This window comes from Leguminivora glycinivorella, chromosome 25 (assembly GCF_023078275.1).
Source record: "Leguminivora glycinivorella isolate SPB_JAAS2020 chromosome 25, LegGlyc_1.1, whole genome shotgun sequence".
NCBI classification, from domain to species: Eukaryota; Metazoa; Arthropoda; class Insecta; order Lepidoptera; family Tortricidae; genus Leguminivora; species Leguminivora glycinivorella.
The window spans coordinates 11100247-11119964 of NC_062995.1; the positions used below are offsets into that span (position 1 = coordinate 11100247).

At 40.1% G+C, this 19718-nt stretch overlaps 1 protein-coding gene across 3 annotated transcripts in view; it reads right to left on the bottom strand.

Moving 5' to 3' along the window:
- Positions 1 to 18180, bottom strand: part of LOC125239423 (zinc finger protein 260-like) — a 30317-nt gene extending 12137 nt beyond the window's left edge. Inside the window, exons 1-4 of one of the 3 annotated variants that reach the window (XM_048146993.1) lie at positions 17446 to 18180; positions 17082 to 17228; positions 15649 to 15795; positions 1523 to 5484 (exon numbers count right to left, since the gene is read on the bottom strand). In XM_048146993.1, coding sequence (XP_048002950.1) covers positions 3668 to 5484; positions 15649 to 15795; positions 17082 to 17228; positions 17446 to 17767 — 2433 coding nt within the window. In that variant the 5' untranslated portion in view covers positions 17768 to 18180 and the 3' untranslated portion in view covers positions 1523 to 3667. Of the gene's footprint in view, positions 1 to 1522; positions 5485 to 15648; positions 15796 to 17081; positions 17229 to 17445 lie in introns of those variants that run through there. The other 2 variants (XM_048146994.1, XM_048146995.1) reach the window with 2 other exon arrangements.
- Between the last annotated feature and the right edge of the window lie 1538 nt (positions 18181 to 19718).

Consider the following 19718-nt stretch of genomic DNA (forward strand, 5'->3'; position numbering starts at 1 on the left):
CAATTGTACCTACTAAAATCAAATATAAATACAAAGATAACTATGAGAATCTATTCAAATACTGTAAAGTATTAACTGTATTTGAAAAAATTGATCTAGCAATAATAACTCAATACTATCACAATATAACAGATTTAAAGAAAAAAACACGACCCGCGCGATTACGTAACCTAGCCAACCTTCCAACATTTGAAGTAACAAAAAGTAACCATGTGTACGGGCAAAGGTTAGGGAAGTGTATGCTACCGCATATTTTGAATAGATTTTCAAACGAACTATTAAATTCGTTGGAAGGACGAACGAATAAGCAGGTAAGAAATATTGTAAAGAAATATTTGTTTAAGATAAGGCAGTCTAACGACGCCAATTAATTGTATACTTAACCCTCAAATAAATATGTAAAAATGCATGCAATCATTAGTATAATTACTTAGCCATAAAAGATAGGACTCCTTAACTCAAAAAATCTTTATTAGTTAAGATTAAGTTAAGAAAAAACATGTTATTTGTAATTATTTATAGAAATAAACAGTTTAATTTTTTTTTATCGTACTAACATCTTATAGTAGCAGAAGTAACACGCTTTATTGTACATAAAAAATACACATGAAACAGGGTGCGTAGCCGAATGGCACAAACGCTCACGAAACAAAACGCTCATAGATATCTATCTCTATCGCTCTTGCGTATTGGCGCGACAGAGCCAGACTACTTTTCGCGACGTTTAGTTTTCGTTTCGCGTCGGAGAAATGCCATTCGGCTACGGCACCAGGAAAGAATAACACACCAGATCTTATGCTTATGCACTAAGGTAATTCATCATCATTATCGCCGTAATTAGTACAACTGTGAACTATGGTAACGATGTATTTGTTTTATAACAATATATTAGAAATGTCAAGTCATGTCATTTTTAACTAACACAAGTCAAATTATATTCTAATATATATATAAATTATAACCGAAATAAATTACATATATGAAAGAAAAAGTGACCAAAGCCTCCAGTGCTTGAGGCTGGAATCGAACTAGCGTTTGGTTCACATATGGGGGGGGCAAACACCATGCCGTTCTACCCTAGAGGTGGTCAGAGTCGAGTCCTTGTATAGATTAATAATATGAGAGCTAATTTTGACCTCGGCAGCTGTGACCTGGGTGGCCGAGCGGAAACAGGCATCTGCCGCGATTGCAGAGTACGCGGGTTAGATTCCAACGTTAGGCACTGGAGGCCTTGGTCACTTTTTCTATTATATGTGTAATTTATTTCGGTCTTAGTTTCAAATCATATATGTATAAACGTCATGCATTTACTGACATTATACATAGTGGCGTTTGATAAAGTGGAACTGTTGATGATGGTCAGTACGGAACTCTTCAACGGAACCTAACCTTGTTCTCTTCGTTATGTTTGTTAGCATGTTGTATTTCCAAGTCACATTTTGGCCAAGCTCGAGTTCAGTTAATGGGAGCCATGAGGAATCAAGTGACTTTTATATTTTTATTAGAAAATCAGAAGTAATGTGTTAAGGCTTTTAAAAACTCCTATAAGTTTCATGACTCGACTCATGTGAAGCTCTATGTGTAAATGTTAAGCGTAATAAAAATATTAGTAAAATGTCCATCGCCTTTTTTGACCTCTGAAACAAAGGGTTCCTTAAAATACTATAGACAGTTTTCATATTAAAATATCTAAATATCATATTGACTTTTATTCATATCCTCCGGCTGCATTACCCCGATATGATTTGTTGCGAGGGCCCATTCTATTTCGCGATATATCAGAATAAAAAAAGCATTATTAGTATGTTGTTTACTTAATTTATCACAATATTTACAAATGTTCTTTTATACATTTCTGGCATGCCTATAAATCACTCCTTTATGACAATATATGATTTATACGACTATAAATGTGAATAAAGTAACCGATGTGAGGCAGAGGGCTTTACAGTGTCGTTGATAAGTTCGCTATGCCGCATCCCGCGCCTCTGACACACCCACTGGCAGCGCACATTTTTTGTCCACATAACACTTCACTTCCGGATTCCGGACACGATATTCCAAACGACAGATAGGTAGGTCCTGCGTAGCACACTAGTGGGATAAACTTTATGGCATCGGTGTGTCCCTATTGCACTTACAGACAGTGCCAAAAGGACGGCCTGATATCGTTTATCACGCGACCGTCCCTGCCAGCCTGGCAAGGCTTTTCATCATACTGTTTACTCATACTCATGTGAACTGTCAAATAACTATTGTGCTTGCAAGAGTGTTTTCTCTTATCTACTGTCAAATGACTTAGTGAAATATAATCCTTGTGTTGGTCAAAATAGGCTTCAAAGTACCACGTTGCACGCTTTCTGTCGGCCGTCGTCTTGCTGAAGGACAGATTGAGATTGAAGGTCTATGCCCACTAGATCGTACCATACCATGACTTACGCGATATGGTCTACCTTGCCCACTGAACGTGTCGACGGCGTTCCATTCCATACCCGTTTGATGCTCGCACCGTTGCGTTAGTTTTTTTTAATGGTCTCTATTCCTATCCAGTATCAATAGGTTACTGGAAGTCAATTTACGGTAATTCCATTGATATTGTTCATACAATTATTTTTTATATTTCTAAACCAAAGCAACGCGTATACAACCCGTTTACAACGGGTATGCAATAAATATTAAGTATTTCCCGACGCTTTTGAAGTATTGTTTTTTACAAGTAGCTAGATAATTAGAGGAGCTATAGGGTGATTTTATTTTGAAGCATAGGAGCAATTTAACGAATTTACGCTGAATACGTTCAAGCCTTTGGATGTAGGTAGCATAGCGTGGGTTCCATATCTGAGAGGCATACTCCAGCTTGCTCCTGACTAACGAACAATAAAGCACTTTTAGAGTTTTAGCTTCTTTGAAGTTCTTTTTCATAGGAACACCTTTAATTTCCACGTTATTGAGACGCATTAATTGGTCACTACGGGCCAGTTCTTCTTTTAAAAATGATACTTCATTGCTAAGTGATTGGACTTTTGAGTTCAAGGCTTCAAATTCTGGTAGCTTCTTCTCCATTTCGGCGAAACGCGCAGAAAATTCGTCCACCTTGCTGCTCGTGAAGTTGCAAGAGTTTTTCACTTCCGATAATTCCGTTTTTACTGCAGCGAGATCTCTGACTAAGCCAGGTAGGCAAGCCAGCTATTTTCTCAGCTCACGAATTTCACTTAAAATGGTATCTGTGTCCTTAGGTTCAGCAGTTGCTAATGCCTCTCTTTTGCGTTGCGGGCAATTCCAGGCTGCCTTTCGGTCAGCTCTAAGTGTCCTATAGCTTTGCTCCGTGGTGTCCGCACAACAAAAGCCTATAGACATCTTTCATTTCGCACACTGGGCTCCATCAGTGATATACATTGCACAAGGCACATTCCATGGTTAAGTTTAAAGTGTAGCAAGTTCGTCGTTAAATGAAAGTTTGAGAACCACTGGGTGAACCAGGTAACAAATATAAGTTTATCTGAATAGGTGCGTTCGGGTCGCATGCGCGCACTTGACTGATATCTAGTAATTAACTTTTTTGGCTGCTAGCGCAGTTGCACTGGTTGCATTTATATGGCTTATCCCCAGTGTGTGTCCTTACATGACATTGCAAACTATGTTTGTGGCTACTCGCGTAGTTACACTGCTAGCATTTATATAGCTTTTCCCCAGTGTGTGTCCTTACATGAACTTGCAGTGAACTTTTATGGGTGCTAGCGTAGTTGCACTGGTTGCATTTATATGGCTTTTCCCCAGTATGTGTCCTTACGTGAACTTTCAATGAACTTTTCTGGCTACTAGCGTAGTCACACTGATCACATTTATATGGCTTTTCACCAGTGTGTGTCATTACATGAACTTGCAGTGAACTTTTATGGCTGCTAGCGTAGTTGCACTGGTTGCATTTATATGGCTTTTGCTCAGTGTGTGCCCTTACATGAACTTTTAAATTATGTTTGTAGTTGCTAGCGTAGTTGCACTGGTTGCATTTATATGGCTTTTCCCCAGTGTGTGTCTTTACATGAGCTTGCAAAGAAATTTTCTGGCTACTAGCGTAGTCACACTGATCACATTTATATGGCTTTTCCCCAGTGTGTGTCCTTACATGACGTTGCAAACTATGGTTGTGGCTACTCGCGTAGTTACACTGCTTGCATTTATATGGCTTTTCCCCAGTGTGTGCCCTGACATGAACTTTTAAATCTTGTTTGTAGTTGCTAGCGTAGTTGCACTGGTTGCATTTATATGGCTTTTCCCCAGTGTGTGTCCTTACATGATGTAACAAATGATTTTTCTGGCTACTAGCGTAGTTGCACTGGTTACATTTATATGGCTTTTCCCCAGTGTGTGCCCTTACATGAACTTTTAAATCATGTTTATGGCTGCTAGCGTAGTTGCACTGATCACATTTATATGGCTTTTCACCAGTGTGTGTCCTTACATGAACTTGCAGTGAACTTTTATGGCTGCTAGTGTAGTTGCACTGGTTGCATTTATATGGCTTTTCCTCAGTGTGTGCCCTTACATGAACTTTTAAATTATGTTTGTAGTTGCTAGCGTAGTTGCACTGGTTGCATTTATATGGCTTTTCCCCAGTGTGTGTCTTTACATGAGCTTGCAAAGAAATTTTCTGGCTACTAGCGTAGTCACACTGATCACATTTATATGGCTTTTTCCCAGTGTGTGTCCTTACATGACGTTGCAAACTATGGTTGTGGCTACTCGCGTAGTTACACTGCTTGCATTTATATGGCTTTTCCCCAGTGTGTGCCCTGACATGAACTTTTAAATCTTGTTTGTAGTTGCTAGCGTAGTTGCACTGGTTGCATTTATATGGCTTTTCCCCAGTGTGTGTCCTTACATGATGTAACAAATGATTTTTCTGGCTACTAGCGTAGTTGCACTGGTTACATTTATATGGCTTTTCCCCAGTGTGTGCCCTTACATGAACTTTTAAATCATGTTTATTGCTGCTAGCGTAGTTGCACTGGTTGCATTTATATGGCTTTTCCCCAGTGTGTGTCCTTACATGATGTAACAAATGATTTTTCCGGCTACTAGCGTAGTTGCACTGGTTGCATTTATATGGCTTTTCGCCAGTGTGTGTCCTTACATGAACTTGCAATGAAATTTTCTGGCTACTAGCGTAGTCACACTGATCACATTTATATGGCTTTTCACCAGTGTGTCTCCTTACATGATATAGCAAATGATCTTTCCGGCTACTAGCGTAGTTGCACTGGTTACACTTATATGACTTTTTCCCGGTGTGTTTCTTATAATGAATTTTCAAACAACTTTTTGAGCTGCAAGTATAGTTACACTGGTCACAACTGTGCGGCCTCTCACTGGTGTGTTTACTCAAATGCCTAATTAAGCGTAGTTTCTGAACCGTCGTATATTTACAGTGAGCACATCTGTAGGTTTCGGCTCCGCCACTTGATATTTTCTGTGGAGTTTGCCCTGCAACAGAAATAACTTTATTTTACTAAAGAGCCGGGTCCACACAGACCGCACGCCTCGCGAGGCAAACGTCCTGCTCATGCGCGCACGTTTGCCTCGCCCGAGCAAATTAGCTCGGCAAGATGGCGATCCTCGGTCAGCTCAGCTGTTATAGGGGACATTGTTGCGCGACACATTTCGCCAGCGTATTACGAGTCGCAAATTACTTAACAACCTAATGTAGCTTCGACAAATCATATTAAATAGAACCTGAAGAAAATTGTAATTAAAAAGAAGATTCTGGGTAATTCCATGGCAGAGAGCGAAAAAAAGCAATTTTTTGAGGTCAGAATTTTTAAAATCTGGTTATGGGGTAATGTACTTTGGCTCTAGACCTTACTTGAACCGATTTTTTTTTTAATAAACTGAGTTTAACTAAGTATGGCAATTTTTTTAAAGTTTAAAATGCGTGCTTTTTAAGATACGTGCGTTAACTGAACTAATTAAGACTCACATTATATTCAAGGGATTTTTCTAATTATAAAAAGTAGCTGACATTTTTAGAAACATACTAAAATAACATAATATTCAAAAAAATCCAAAAAATAATTAAAAACTGAATATCTTTTTTGGGGGAAATAATATAACTTTCCCTCTTATCCCTAAAAATCAAGCAATCCTATATATTTTTACTTCTGTAACTTTTACTTCATATTTCGATCACTAACTAAAAAAAATACGTTTCATTCGGACGTAACAAAAGTTACTGATTTCTTGAAACGCAAGTTACCAATGTTTTGCATGTTTATTTTCATAATTGAAAAATATTAAGATTCCTTTTTGCTACATAAACATACCTGTACTCTTGACTGACACGATTTAAGTTACAAGAAAATTCGTAAACCAATATGGAAATAAAAAAATCGTATTTAAATGATGCTTTAAAAACCCATGTCCAATTTCTGTAACGAAAGTTACCACCTCATTTTAGTGTACTGAGGCCAGAAAATGGTCATGTCATGTTTCAAATAATTTCCACTTCAGTTTAATGGGATTTAACTGCATTAAATGGTGCACCAGCAAAAAAGATATTTAAGTATGAATCAAGCCACAAATAACCTTTGTTTGACAACTTTGCGTTCTAAATGTAACGCAAGTTATCATGGAATCCTTCCTTAGAACCCTTCTTTAGATCAAATACATTTAATTTCTCGAAGAAACTAGCGTCTTAACTCTTACGGTTATCGAGTTATTAAAAAAAATAAAGATAATTACTGAACACGTGAGTGACAGCCTTTACCAATTCCTAATGTTATTCGTTTTGACATGTGCCATCAATTACTTAACACTAACTTGAATGTTATTCTTAAGGGTCTCTCACACTAATAAATTCATTTATTATGTATGAAAATGACGAAAAAATTTATTTTCCAATTTAACTAAAAGTGATATACAGGGTGGTTCCTGATGAACCTAGCTACGTGTCGAATTTAACGGAAAACAAAAAAACACGGTGTACATAGAAATATCCATGACTCAGGGACAAATATCTGTGCTCATCACACAAATAAGTGCCCTTACCGGGATTCGAACCCGGGACCGCGGCGTAGCAGGCAGGGTCACTGCGCGCTAGGACGTTACAGACCGGGCGTCAGTTTGGATTGTTTATCAATCTTCAAAAACACACACACACTGTAACGAAGCGGATCTTTCTATAAACATAGTTAAATATTTTGGCTTTTAATTTGTGAACGAAACACTTCCTTCTCGTTCATTGCATTATCTGTTGCACTTCGATCCACATATTTATGTTTATCTGTTGTAGGGTTGCCATACAACAAGTATTATTCGAAATTGTAGGTATTTTGGCTGTCATTCCAGGAAAACTTTGTATATTTTGATCTCAGACGAAGGATACTATAGACTTGACACAAGGGTACACCCGTAAGGGACAGATATAGAATAATGGAGCGAATTTAAGAATCACTTTAAAAATGGCTGACAGTTTACCATACACAACCTACGTAATTTGGGCGGATAATAAGCTTGACAAGTCACGTCCTTATTGTTTGCCACAAACGTTTGTGGCAACGGCGGAAAAGTGAAACTATGACAAAGACAAAAAATAACATTTTGCTCTCTGTCACTCTTATTATAATTTGTATGTGACCATCTCGTTCGGTAGTGGTATTATTATTTGGCTGTCTAGTCTATAGTATCCTTTGTTTAAGATTTTGATAAAGTTTAGGCATTCATTTTTGGAAAATATAATATTTTGGAAACATGAAATGAAATGAAATATTTATTTTTCATCAAGTAGGCATATTAGGGACCGGCCACACTTAAGACACGCATGTCCTGAGGCGCGCAACGGACGTCCGCGCCACGCCGCCTGAATGTAATTCAAAAAACGTCTCCTCAGTACATTTCGTATAGGAAGGACGTAAGACGCGCCCCAGGTGGCGTGGCGGAGACGTCCGTTGCGCGCCCCGAGACACGCGACGCTTAAGTGGGAACGCTGGCTTACAATGCGCATATGAACGTCTAATAAAGCTACGCCATCTCTAACCCTACGCCTCAGCCTCGAGAAGATTTCAGTCCCCCCTCAGTTGGGAGGGGTTATCCACTATGGGACATAGATGTGATCACATGTTTCTAAAGGCTGTTCTGGAATGACATTTGTTTGGGTTTCTGTTACTTCAAATGCTGATACAGAAACTGGAGTAATTTTCGTTTAATTAATTAGAATAATTATTGTTTATTCGTGTGCCACCCGGCTTTTGTTTTGGGTCCTTTAAATTCGAAATCCATTCAGTGCGGCGTCTTTTTGTGACGAGATCCTCTCTTGTATTGTAACCGGACGGCCGCGAGGGCCTGGAGCCCGGCATGCCACGTGCTGCCGTGGCGTTCCATAGTTTGTGTGGTGCTGTTTAGTCAGGCTGAGTAAGTAGATTTAATTGTGAGCTTTTGATATTTCCATGGCGTGAAACGTGGAGATGTTCTCAACCATAAATTGGTTTATTTCCGTCTGGCAGAAACATGCTAAGGGTGGGAGTCTCCGTGGAGATCCTCGGTCTGCAGTCTGCAGGTCTCCGGTGAGCTCGCTTATATTTTTGGTTTTAGTTAATCACTGTGTGTGAGGGCAATCGACTAATGTGGCCAATATATTTGTTTCACAGGAGTCGGGAACGAACTTTAAATGTTAAACTTAACGTTTTTAACTTAAGTACAATTGTGATGTGCCAGGAAACTTCTTTGGTGCTACTGGTGCAAGGTGCCTTTGGACCTTGTTTTTTTGTGTGGAAGGGTCAGCCCTGTCCACGTGGCGAGGGGGCGTCAGCTCCGGAGTTCATCCCTGACGTGTGTCTCCTGCTTTACCACTGAGCGTAGTTCATATTTCATATGGTGTCGAATTTAGTATTTTGGAAACATTAACTGAAACCTTTCTGTAAGCAAGATTTTATTTATATTTAACTAGCTTTTGCCCATAGCTTCGCTCGCGTCGAATTCGAAAATTGCGGAATGGTCCATCCAAACGTCCACCTCCTACTTTAGGGAAGTGGGGGTTAAGAAAGAGACAAAAAGTAGCCTATGTCACTCACTACTTAAAGAACCACATCAATTCGTAGCTCCGTTTTGCCGTGAAAGACGGACAAACAAACAGATGTTATATTGTTTAATTTGTTTCTCCTCTAGCTCTCCTCGATAGAGCCAAAATTTAGTTTTTGTATTATTATAATTTTTTTTAACATGGGTGTATTTTACTTTGACTTTTCGGAGCTTACAATTCCATTTAATTCAGAAATTATCACTCAACAAATCTGATTATAATCTTGCGGCTGATTGGAGATATATCTAATTTAAATTTAGACGCTGCCCATCACCAATCCGGCCTATTCCCCAACTTACCAGTTGAACCACTGGAAATTTTCTTCCTAATAGATTTACTAGTTATACCCGTAGGAACTGTTGTCCCAGATACATTACCAGTAAAACAAAACCCCCGATAGCCAAACTCTTACACAAGAGTCTACATAGTAAACTTGAATCAATGATCCAAGATAAAATAAATTAATAGTTTAAAAAACACTATAAAACACGTTTTTATAAATGCACGTAAAAGCCAAAAATAAATTATGGATCGTTCAAGTTGTCTCTATTTGTGAGCTGAAGTTAAAAAACTATGTGCTTTTAATTATAATATTTGATTGTAAAAGCGTGGGGCGCTGGAACAGGAAAGACTTTTTGTATAACTTGCTGATAAATCAAATTATGCTATGTTACGGGAAGGAGGTTACACAGATTGACGCGCTAACTGGAGTTGCAGCATCACTAGTAGGTTCTACATTAAACAGTCAAATCAATTAAAAGTCAGTGTTCAAAGTAGGTACCAGTTTGTCGAACTCAGACAAAATATGCGCTAGTAGCGAGGAGAGTCGACAGTCACCGACACTTAGAACGCCGCTTTTTTCCGGTAATCAAAGTACAAATGGGGAAAGTGTCTACAGTGACAGGATGCAGAGTTCTTGTTCGTGGACGAGCTATCTTTGGTTCTCTTTGGTAACCCTTAGGCGGCATATGTAAACGTTATGTTCTTATGCAACTTCATTCGCCAGGAAGTTCGGATTAGTATTTGTTTACAAGAAAGTCTTTCCTGTTCCAGCGCCCCACGCTTTTACAATCAAATATTATAATTAAAAGCACATAGTTTTTAAACTTCAGCTCACAAATAGAGACAACTTGAACGATCCATAATTTATTTTTGGCTTTTACGTGCATTTATAAAAGCGTGTTTTATAGTGTTTTTAAACTATTAATTTATTTTATACTTTTTAGTCATTAATAATGAAATACTTTTAACATTTATACATAAATTTATTTCAAGTAGGCGGATTTTACATGCCATTTGTGGCTTAACGTGTACTTATTGCTAATTGCTACTTAATAATAACTAGCGGCTACCTTCTTATTACGGTATTATCATAAAAATGTTTATACCTAGTAAGTTATCCGTAAAAGATAGACAATATAGACATGTGCCATCGCGGACTTTTTGAAGACATTAGAGAGACATACTTTCGCCAAACATTGTTTTGAAGCTCTCAGCTAGTGGGATTTTGTTTGACTCGATTAGAAAATATTGTCACATTTCAACTAATTCAAACAAAATTTAAGTATTTCTTTTTTGCCGAGCCCCCTTTATTTGCTCTTAAGGGTCACAGGAAAACCATTACCCAACTTATTTTAAATACAACGTTGATCTTTCTTTTATGCGGAGGCTTCGCCCCCCGAGCCCCCTTTGTTTGCTCTTAAAGGTCACAAGAAAACGCTAACCCAACTTATCTTAAATACTACGTTGATCTTTCTTTCATGTGGGGGCTTCGCCCCCGAGCCCCTTTCTTTGCTCTGAAAGGTCACAAGAAAACCCTAAACCAACTTATTTTAAATACAACGTTGATCTTTCTTTCATGCGGGGGCTTCGCCCCCGAGCCCCCTTTGTTTGCTCTTAAAGATCACAAGAAAACGCTAACCCAACTTATTTTAAATACAACGTTGATCTTTCTTTTATGCGGGGGCTTCGCCCCCGAGCCCCCTTTGTTTGCTCTTAAAGGTCACAAGAAAACGCTAACCCAACTTATCTTAAATACTACGTTGATCTTTCTTTCATGCGGGGGCTTCGCCCCCGAGCCCCCTTTGTTTGCTCTTAAAGGTCACAAGAAAACGCTAACCCAACTTATTCTAAATACTACGTTGATCTTTCTTTCATGCGGGGGGCTTGGCCCCCCGAGCCCCCCTTTCTTTGCTCTGAAAGGTCACAAGAAAACCCTAAACCAACTTATTTTAAATACAACGTTGATCTTTCTTTCATGCGGGGGCTTCGCCCCCGAGCCCCCTTTGTTTGCTCTTAAAGATCACAAGAAAACGCTAACCCAACTTATCTAAAATACTACGTTGATCTTTCTTTCATGCGGGGGACTTCGCCCCCCGAACCCCCCTTTGTTTGCTCTTAAAGGTCACAAGAAAACGCTAACCCAACTTATTCTAAATACTACGTTGATCTTTCTTTCATGCGGGGGGCTTCGCCCCCTGAGCCCCCCTTTGTTTGCTCTGAAAGGTCACAAGAAAACGCTAACCCAACTTATTCTAAATACTACGTTGGTATTTCTTTCATGCGGGGGGCTTCGCCCCCCGAGCCCCCCTTTTCTTTACCCTTAAGGATCACAAGAAAACCTTAACCCAACTTATTCTAAATACTACGTTGTTCTTTCTTTCATGCGGGGGGCTTCGCCCCCCGAGCCCCCCTTTGTTTGCTCTGAAAGGTCACAAGAAAACGCTAACCCAACTTATTTTAAATACTACGTTAATCTTTCTTTTATGCGGGGGGCTTCGCCCCCCGAGGCCCCCTTTTCGTTACTCTTAAGGGTAACAAGAAAACCCTAACCCAACTTATTTTAAATACAACGTTTATCTTTCTTTTATGCGGGGGGCTTCGCCCCCGAGCCCCCTTTGTTTGCTCTTAAAGGTCACAAGAAAACGCTAACCCAACTTATCTTAAATACTACGTTGATCTTTCTTTCATGGGGGGCTTCGCCCCCGAGCCCCCTTTGTTTGCTCTTAAAGGTCACAAGAAAACGCTAACCCAACTTATCTTAAATACTACGTTGATCTTTCTTTCATGCGGGGGCTTCGCCCCCGAGCCCCCTTTGTTTACTCTTAAAAGTCACAAGAAAACGCTAACCCAACTTATTTTAAATACAACGTTGATCTTTCTTTTAAGCGGGGGCTTCGCCCCCCGAGCCCCCCTTTGTTTGCTCTTAAAGGTCACAAGAAAACGCTAACCCAACTTATTTTAAAAACTACGTTAATCTTTCTTTAATGCGGGGGCATCGCCCCCGAGCCCCCTTTTCGTTACTCTTAAGGGTAACAAGAAAACCCTAACCCAAATTATTTTAAATACAACGTTTATCTTTCTTTTATGCGGGGGCTTCGCCCCCGAGCCCCCTTTTCTTTACCCTTAAGGATCACAAGAAAACCTTAACCCAACTTATTCTAAATACTACGTTGTTCTTTCTTTCATGCGGGGGCTTCGCCCCCCGAGCCCCCCTTTGTTTGCTCTGAAAGGTCACAAGAAAACGCTAACCCAACTTATTTTAAATACTACGTTTATCTTTCTTTTATGCCCGGCTTCGCCCCCCGAGCCCCCCTTCGTTTGCTCTTAAAGGTCACAAGAAAACGCTAACCCAACTTATCTTAAATACTACGTTGATCTTTCTTTCATGCGGGGGACTTCGCCCCCCGAACCCCTCTTTGTTTGCTCTTAAAGGTCACAAGAAAACGCTAACCCAACTTATCTTAAATACTACGTTGATCTTTCTTTCATGCGGGGGGCTTGGCCCCCCGAGCCCCCCTTTGTTTGCTCTGAAAGGTCACAAGAAAACCCTGAACCAACTTATTTTAAATACAACGTTGATCTTTCTTTCATGCGGGGGCTTCGCCCCCCGAGCCCCCCTTTGTTTGCTCTTAAAGGTCACAAGAAAACGCTAACCCAACTTATTCTAAATACTACGTTGTTCTTTCTTTCATGCGGGGGGCTTCGCCCCCCGAGCCCCCCTTTGTTTGCTCTTAAAGGTCACAAGAAAACGCTAACCCAACTTATCTTAAATACTACGTTGATCTTTCTTTCATGCGGGGGACTTCGCCCCCCGAGCCCCCCTTTGTTTGCTCTTAAAGGTCACAAGAAAACGCTAACCCAACTTATTCTAAATACTACGTTGATCTTTCTTTCATGCGGGGGGCTTCGCCCCCCGAGCCCCCCTTTTCTTTCCTCTTAAGGATCACAAGAAAACCTTAACCCAACCTATTCTAAATACTACGTTGTTCTTTCTTTCATGCGGGGGCTTCGCCCCCCGAGCCCCCCTTTGTTTGCTCTGAAAGGTCACAAGAAAACGCTAACCCAACTTATTTTAAATACTACGTTAATCTTTCTTTTATGCGGGGGGCTTCGCCCCCCGAGCCCCCCTTTTCGTTGCTCTTAAGGGTAACAAGAAAACCCTAACCCAACTTATTTTAAATACAACGTTTACCTTTCTTTTATGCGGGGGCTTCGCCCCCGAGCCCCCTTTTCTTTACCCTTAAGGATCACAAGAAAACCTTAACCCAACTTATTCTAAATACTACGTTGTTCTTTCTTTCATGCGGGGGCTTCGCCCCCGAGCCCCCTTTGTTTGCTCTGAAAGGTCACAAGAAAACGCTAACCCAACTTATTTTAAATACTACGTTAATCTTTCTTTTATGCGGGGGCTTCGCCCCCGAGACCCTCTTTTCGTTACACTTAAGGGTAACAGGAAAACCCCAACCCAACTTATTTTAAATACAACGTTTATCTTTCTTTTATGCGGGGGGCTTCGCCCCCCGAGCCCCCCTTTGTTTGCTCTTAAAGGTCACAAGAAAACGCTAACCCAACTTATCTTAAATACTACGTTGATCTTTCTTTCATGCGGGGACTTCGCCCCCCGAGCCCCCCTTTGTTTGCTCTTAAAGGTCACAAGAAAACGCTAACCCAACTTATTCTAAATACTACGTTGATCTTTCTTTCATGCGGGGGCTTGACCCCCCGAGCCCCCCTTTGTTTGCTCTGAAAGGTCACAAGAAAACCCTAAACCAACTTATTTTAAATACAATGTTGATCTTTCTTTCATGCGGGGGCTTCGCCCCCCGAGCCCCCCTTTGTTTGCTCTTAAAGGTCACAAGAAAACGCTAACCCAACTTATTTTAAATACAACGTTGATCTTTCTTTTATGCGGGGGGCTTCGCCCCCCGAGCCCCCCTTTGTTTGCTCTTAAAGGTCACAAGAAAACGCTAACCCAACTTATTTTAAAAACTACGTTAATCTTTCTTTAATGCGGGGGGCTTAGCCCCCCGAGCCCCCCTTTGTTTGCTCTTAAAGGTCACAAGAAAACGCTAACCCAACTTATCTTAAATACTACGTTGATCTTTCTTTCATGCGGGGGGCTTCGCCCCCCGAGCCCGCCTTTGTTTGCTCTTAAAGGTCACAAGAAAACGCTAACCCAACTTATTCTAAATACTACGTTGATCTTTCTTTCATGCGGGGGCTTCGCCCCCCGAGCCCCCTTTTCTTTACTCTTAAGGATCACAAGAAAACCTTAACCCAACTTATTTTAAATACAACGTTGATCTTTCTTTCATGCTTCCCCCCTCGAGCCCCCCCCCCCTTTTTTCTGTTCATATCTTCCGGCACCATCATCAGGCCTTGAAACCTAATCGTAGTCATAGTTCATTACAAGGCTTTTCTAAGAAGCCCAAAAACAGCTATGATACGACGTTCCATCATGTAGTTCCAGTTCATATCTTCCGGCTCCATCATCAGACCTTGAAACCTAATCGTAGTCAAAGTTCATTACAAGACTTTTCTAAGAAGCCCAAAAACAGCTATGATACTATGTTCCATCATGTAGTTCCAGTTCATATCTTCCGGCTCCATCATCAGACCTTGAAACCTAATCGTAGTCAAAGTTCATTACAAGACTTTTCTAAGAAGCCCAAAAACAGCTATGATACGATGTTCCATCATGTAGTTCCAGTTCATATCTTCCGGCTCCATCATCAGACCCTGAAACCTAATTGTAGTCAAAGTTCATTACAAGACTTTCCTAAGAAGCCCAAAAACAGCTATGATACGATGTTCCATCATGTAGTTCCAGTTCATATCTTCCGGCTCCATCATCAGACCTTGAAACCTAATCGTAGTCAAAGTTCATTACAAGACTTTTCTAAGAAACCCAAAAACAGCTATGATACGATGTTCCATCATGTAGTTCCAGTTCATATCTTTCGGCTTCATCATCAGACCTTGAAACCTAATTGTAGTCAAAGTTCATTACAAGACTTTTCTAAGAAACCCAAAAACGGCTATGATACGATGTTCCATCATGTAGTTCCAGTTCATATCTTCCGACTCCATCATCAGATCAGCTCAAAAGTACCATATTATTGTATTGTCATCGGAACTACATATAGCTGCCAATTTTCATTACGCTACGACTCCTGGAAGATGGTTAAATTAGCCTCCGCAGATTCCATTACATAGTTAGTTACATACACGACGACCTAATAAAAGCGTGTTAAAAATAGCCAGATAGATCTTGTCACGTAATAATTATATACCTGACTCGTTGTCCCGGTCTGTACTCCGAATGTGGGTGAGAAGCTTGTCCATGTCAAGACGATTCAACCGCACACTGCAGTCCCTTAGGAAGGGTCCCCTGGGGACAATCTCACTCAACTGCTGCTCTTTGATCGCCCCATTTGACGCTGAAAAAAATTACAGACTTGCATTAAAACCATGGGGGCTATTTGTATGGCTAACTTAGGCTCCAGGGGGAAACAATGCTAACGAACCTAAACGCAGAGTCAAAAAGTGAGCCCCCACATGAACGCGTCTAAAACAAAAGTTTTAAGTAACAGTCACAAAACATGTATAACTGTAGAAGGAAAAGCAATAGAATATGTGAACAACTATGTATACTTAGGAAAAATGATTTCATTTGACCCTAACAGCAACGAAACCGAGGTACAGTCAGCAGCAGAAGTTGCGTAGCGGGCAAGGTGTTCAAAATGAACTTGACACAATCTTATTTTTAAGACAATAAGAGCGTGTTAGGATCATTGTGAACACCTTGCCCGCTACGCAAATTCTGCTGCTGACTGTAGATAGGAGGATAAACATAGCTTGGAGAAAATACTGGTCACATAAAGAAATACTAAAAGGAAATTACAGTTTAAAAATAAAGAAAATAGTCATGGATTCCTACATACTACCCAGTTTGACATATGGATGCCAGACATGGGTTTTCACTGAGAAAGTATGAGGAAAAATCTTATCTTGCCAACATGGGATGGAGAGAAGCTTTTTAAATCTAAAAAGAATAAATAAAGTCAGAAACACTGTTATTAGATCGCAAACAACAGAGGCACTACGGTATAGCTTAAGGCAAAAATGGAGATGGGCCGGACATTTGGCAAGGTACAAAGATAATAGGTGGAATGTTCTGGCAACCAAATGGAAAGGTCCTCTTGGAAAAAGAAACAGAGGGAAACAAAGAAAAAGATGGAATGATGACATCACAGAAACCGCAGGAAATAATTGGGAGCATATTGCGGAAAACAAAATCAAATGGAAGAAGATGGAGGAGGCTTTTACCCTCAAGGGATCACACATCAATATATAATAAACAAAATAATATAACAAAATAAATGTGGGATGTGTGAGAACAAAGCTAAATAATAATAATGTACAGATCTAATTTAAATTCAGACGCTGCCCATCCCCAATCCGCTGCCCATCCCCAATCCGGCCTATTCCCCATCTTACCAGTTGAACCACTGGAAATTTTCTTCCTAATAGGTTTACTAGTTATACCCGTGGGAACTGTTGTCCAAGATACATTACCAGTAAAACAAAACCCCCGATAGCCAAACTCTTACATAAGAGTCTACATAGAATTAGGTTATTGATATTGACAACCTACATAAACTTGAATCTATGATCCAAGATAAAAAAAAAAATTTGTGTTGATTGTCACGTAATAATTATATACCTGACTCGTTGTCCCGGTCTGTACTCCGAATGTGGGTGAGAAGCTTGTCCATGTCAAGACGATTCAACCGCACACTGCAGTCCCTTAGGAAGGGTCCCCTGGGGACAATCTCACAAGACTGTTGCTCTTTGATCGCCCCATTTGACACTGAAAAAAAATTACAGACTTGAACAAAAACCATGTCCCCAATGATCACTTAAATTATACTATGATATGAACATTTACGTAGCATTTAGGTATATTTTTGGTGGTCTAAGGTTGTTATTCGGTTTATAACTGAATATTTCCAAACACAAATAAATTAAGTAAAGTTATATATATGTAAAATTGCATATGTCTTTGTCTAAAAGAGCCCACAACTAACCCGCTGATGCGTGTCGCGTGCCGCGGCGCTCCACTAGCTCGGGGCCGAGCACGAGCTCGTCCTTCACCGCGTGGCCGGCGTACAGCTCCGCCGCCGCGCGCGCGCTGGCTGACTCCTCTTTTACACTCACTTCTGAGTACGATGGCTCACTGTTTATACACACACCATCAGATCTAGGTTCGTCCTTGACGCACACATCGTCCAGCAAATGCTCCACTTTCACAGACACTGCGATCGTTGATAAATCCGTCATACACGCATCCTCACCGGGCTCAGCCTTCACGGTAATACTTTCAGTGCCCTGTAACGCTGGCGACTCCATCGTAAACTATTTGTAAACACCATTAACACTATTAAATTTGCTAGTATTATTGTACAAGCAAGTGGACAGAAGTGAGACCTTCATTCGATTTCGTATTGTTTTTGTTTTATATCTGTAAAACATATGTACATATTAACAGACGATTCATGATCCATTACTACTTTTACAAATAGCAGTACAATAAGTACTAGTACTGTACTTAGATTAGATTTTTAAAATTAAATGGCCTCAGTCCCATTGGTGGGACTATTTTGCCAGTGTCAAGGTGGTATAAGCTTATTGTATTCGATTTTGGTACGGTAAGTACGACGTTGTTCGGTAGTTGGCACTTGTAAATTGATAGCTAGATTTTACAAGGGCACGTGGACTATCGGCCGTCGATGACAAAAAAGGGGGCTAAACGCGTTTCGAGATTAATTCTTCATTAGCTTCTCACTATAACATTAGTTTACTGCATAATAAGCTATCGATATTACACTTTAAACAACGTTAATGAGCAAAAGAAGGAGAAATTATTCACGACACGATACCACTAAGATAGCACCCGAAACCGGAAGTCCCTACTTTTACAAAATTCCAACCTAAAAATAAAAATAAATGTCAGCTGTCAAATAGCATAGCGCCCATAGATTTAGAATTATTAAACTAGATTGTGTAGTTAGGTCAAAAAGTGTGTCCACATGAGAGGTCATTGTTTGGGCTGGTGTCCCTCTCGCACTTACTGACAATGTCAACATTATTCAGTGACGTCATCACTGTCATACATTGGGGATACCAGTTAATTTTCAAAGTCACTACTAAATCTACTAATACCCAATTAAAGGTATTTTTTAATTATACAAATCTTTGATTTATGGGCATTAAAATAATTACATTATAATTATTTTCTAATTCTTTAAAATATATCGAAACCCTACTTTGAATATAACACTAAAATAAAATAAGAAGTTTTAAAGTCAGGTAATATACAGATAAAAATACTACTACAATGGTAACCTCATTAACACTGGTCACACGTGCGAGAGGGACACCAGCCCAAACAATGCCCTCTCATGTGGACCGTTTTCGCTAGTCTGATACGATCAACTTTCTCTCTCGGTGATAAGGTTCAATTTAGTATGGCAAAAAATGTGATTGAGTTGTCCCCTGTAAAAGTCTTTGATAGCGCCTTTTTTTTAGGTGTTTTTTTTCGTGAAGCAATGGCGTTCGATACTGTTTAAGACACAGTTTTAAGCGCTAAGTTTTTTTTGGCGGGAACGTTGAACTGAGAAGGCGCGCTGCTGAAAATATTTTTTGTAAATTTAAATTAATTTGTACATTTTAACTTTTCACTGTATATTTTTAATGTAAAATAGTCCTTATAGTATTAGTTTTGTAAATATATAGTTTGTGCGTTCCCTCAATTCCCATCATGGGGGGAGGGAAGCGCACGGGGAAGAGCGGCCGCAAGCGGTCGTGTATTTTAGGTGAAAAACCACCGGAGGCGGAGGCAATGGAGCAGGAGTTACCTTCCTCCTACTTTACGGAGACACTCACCAAGAGATGCCTATTAAGTGAGTACGATAGAATTTTGTAAACCGACACAACGAGTTCAACCAAACGTAGTGGTACACTTGTTTACATAATTAGAGAATTCAGTTTACTTCTACGCCGGTGACTATAATATCGTCACCCTAGTTCACAATCGTACTAACATCTTATAGTAGCAGTAGTAACACTCATTATTGTACAAAAAAAATAGTACATTACTACAGAGGCCGGGACAAAGGCCTATCCTATAGACCTATCCGGCCTCGCTTCGCTCGGCCGTCTATATGTCTTCGGCCGGCAACCCCATTTCCCGCCGAGGTATGTATAGTGCTTTTCTCAAACATGGTATGAAATAAATAAAGTCTACTGAAAATAGTAACTTTGGACGGCTGTATCTCCTAAACGGTGCGTCGTAGCGCAA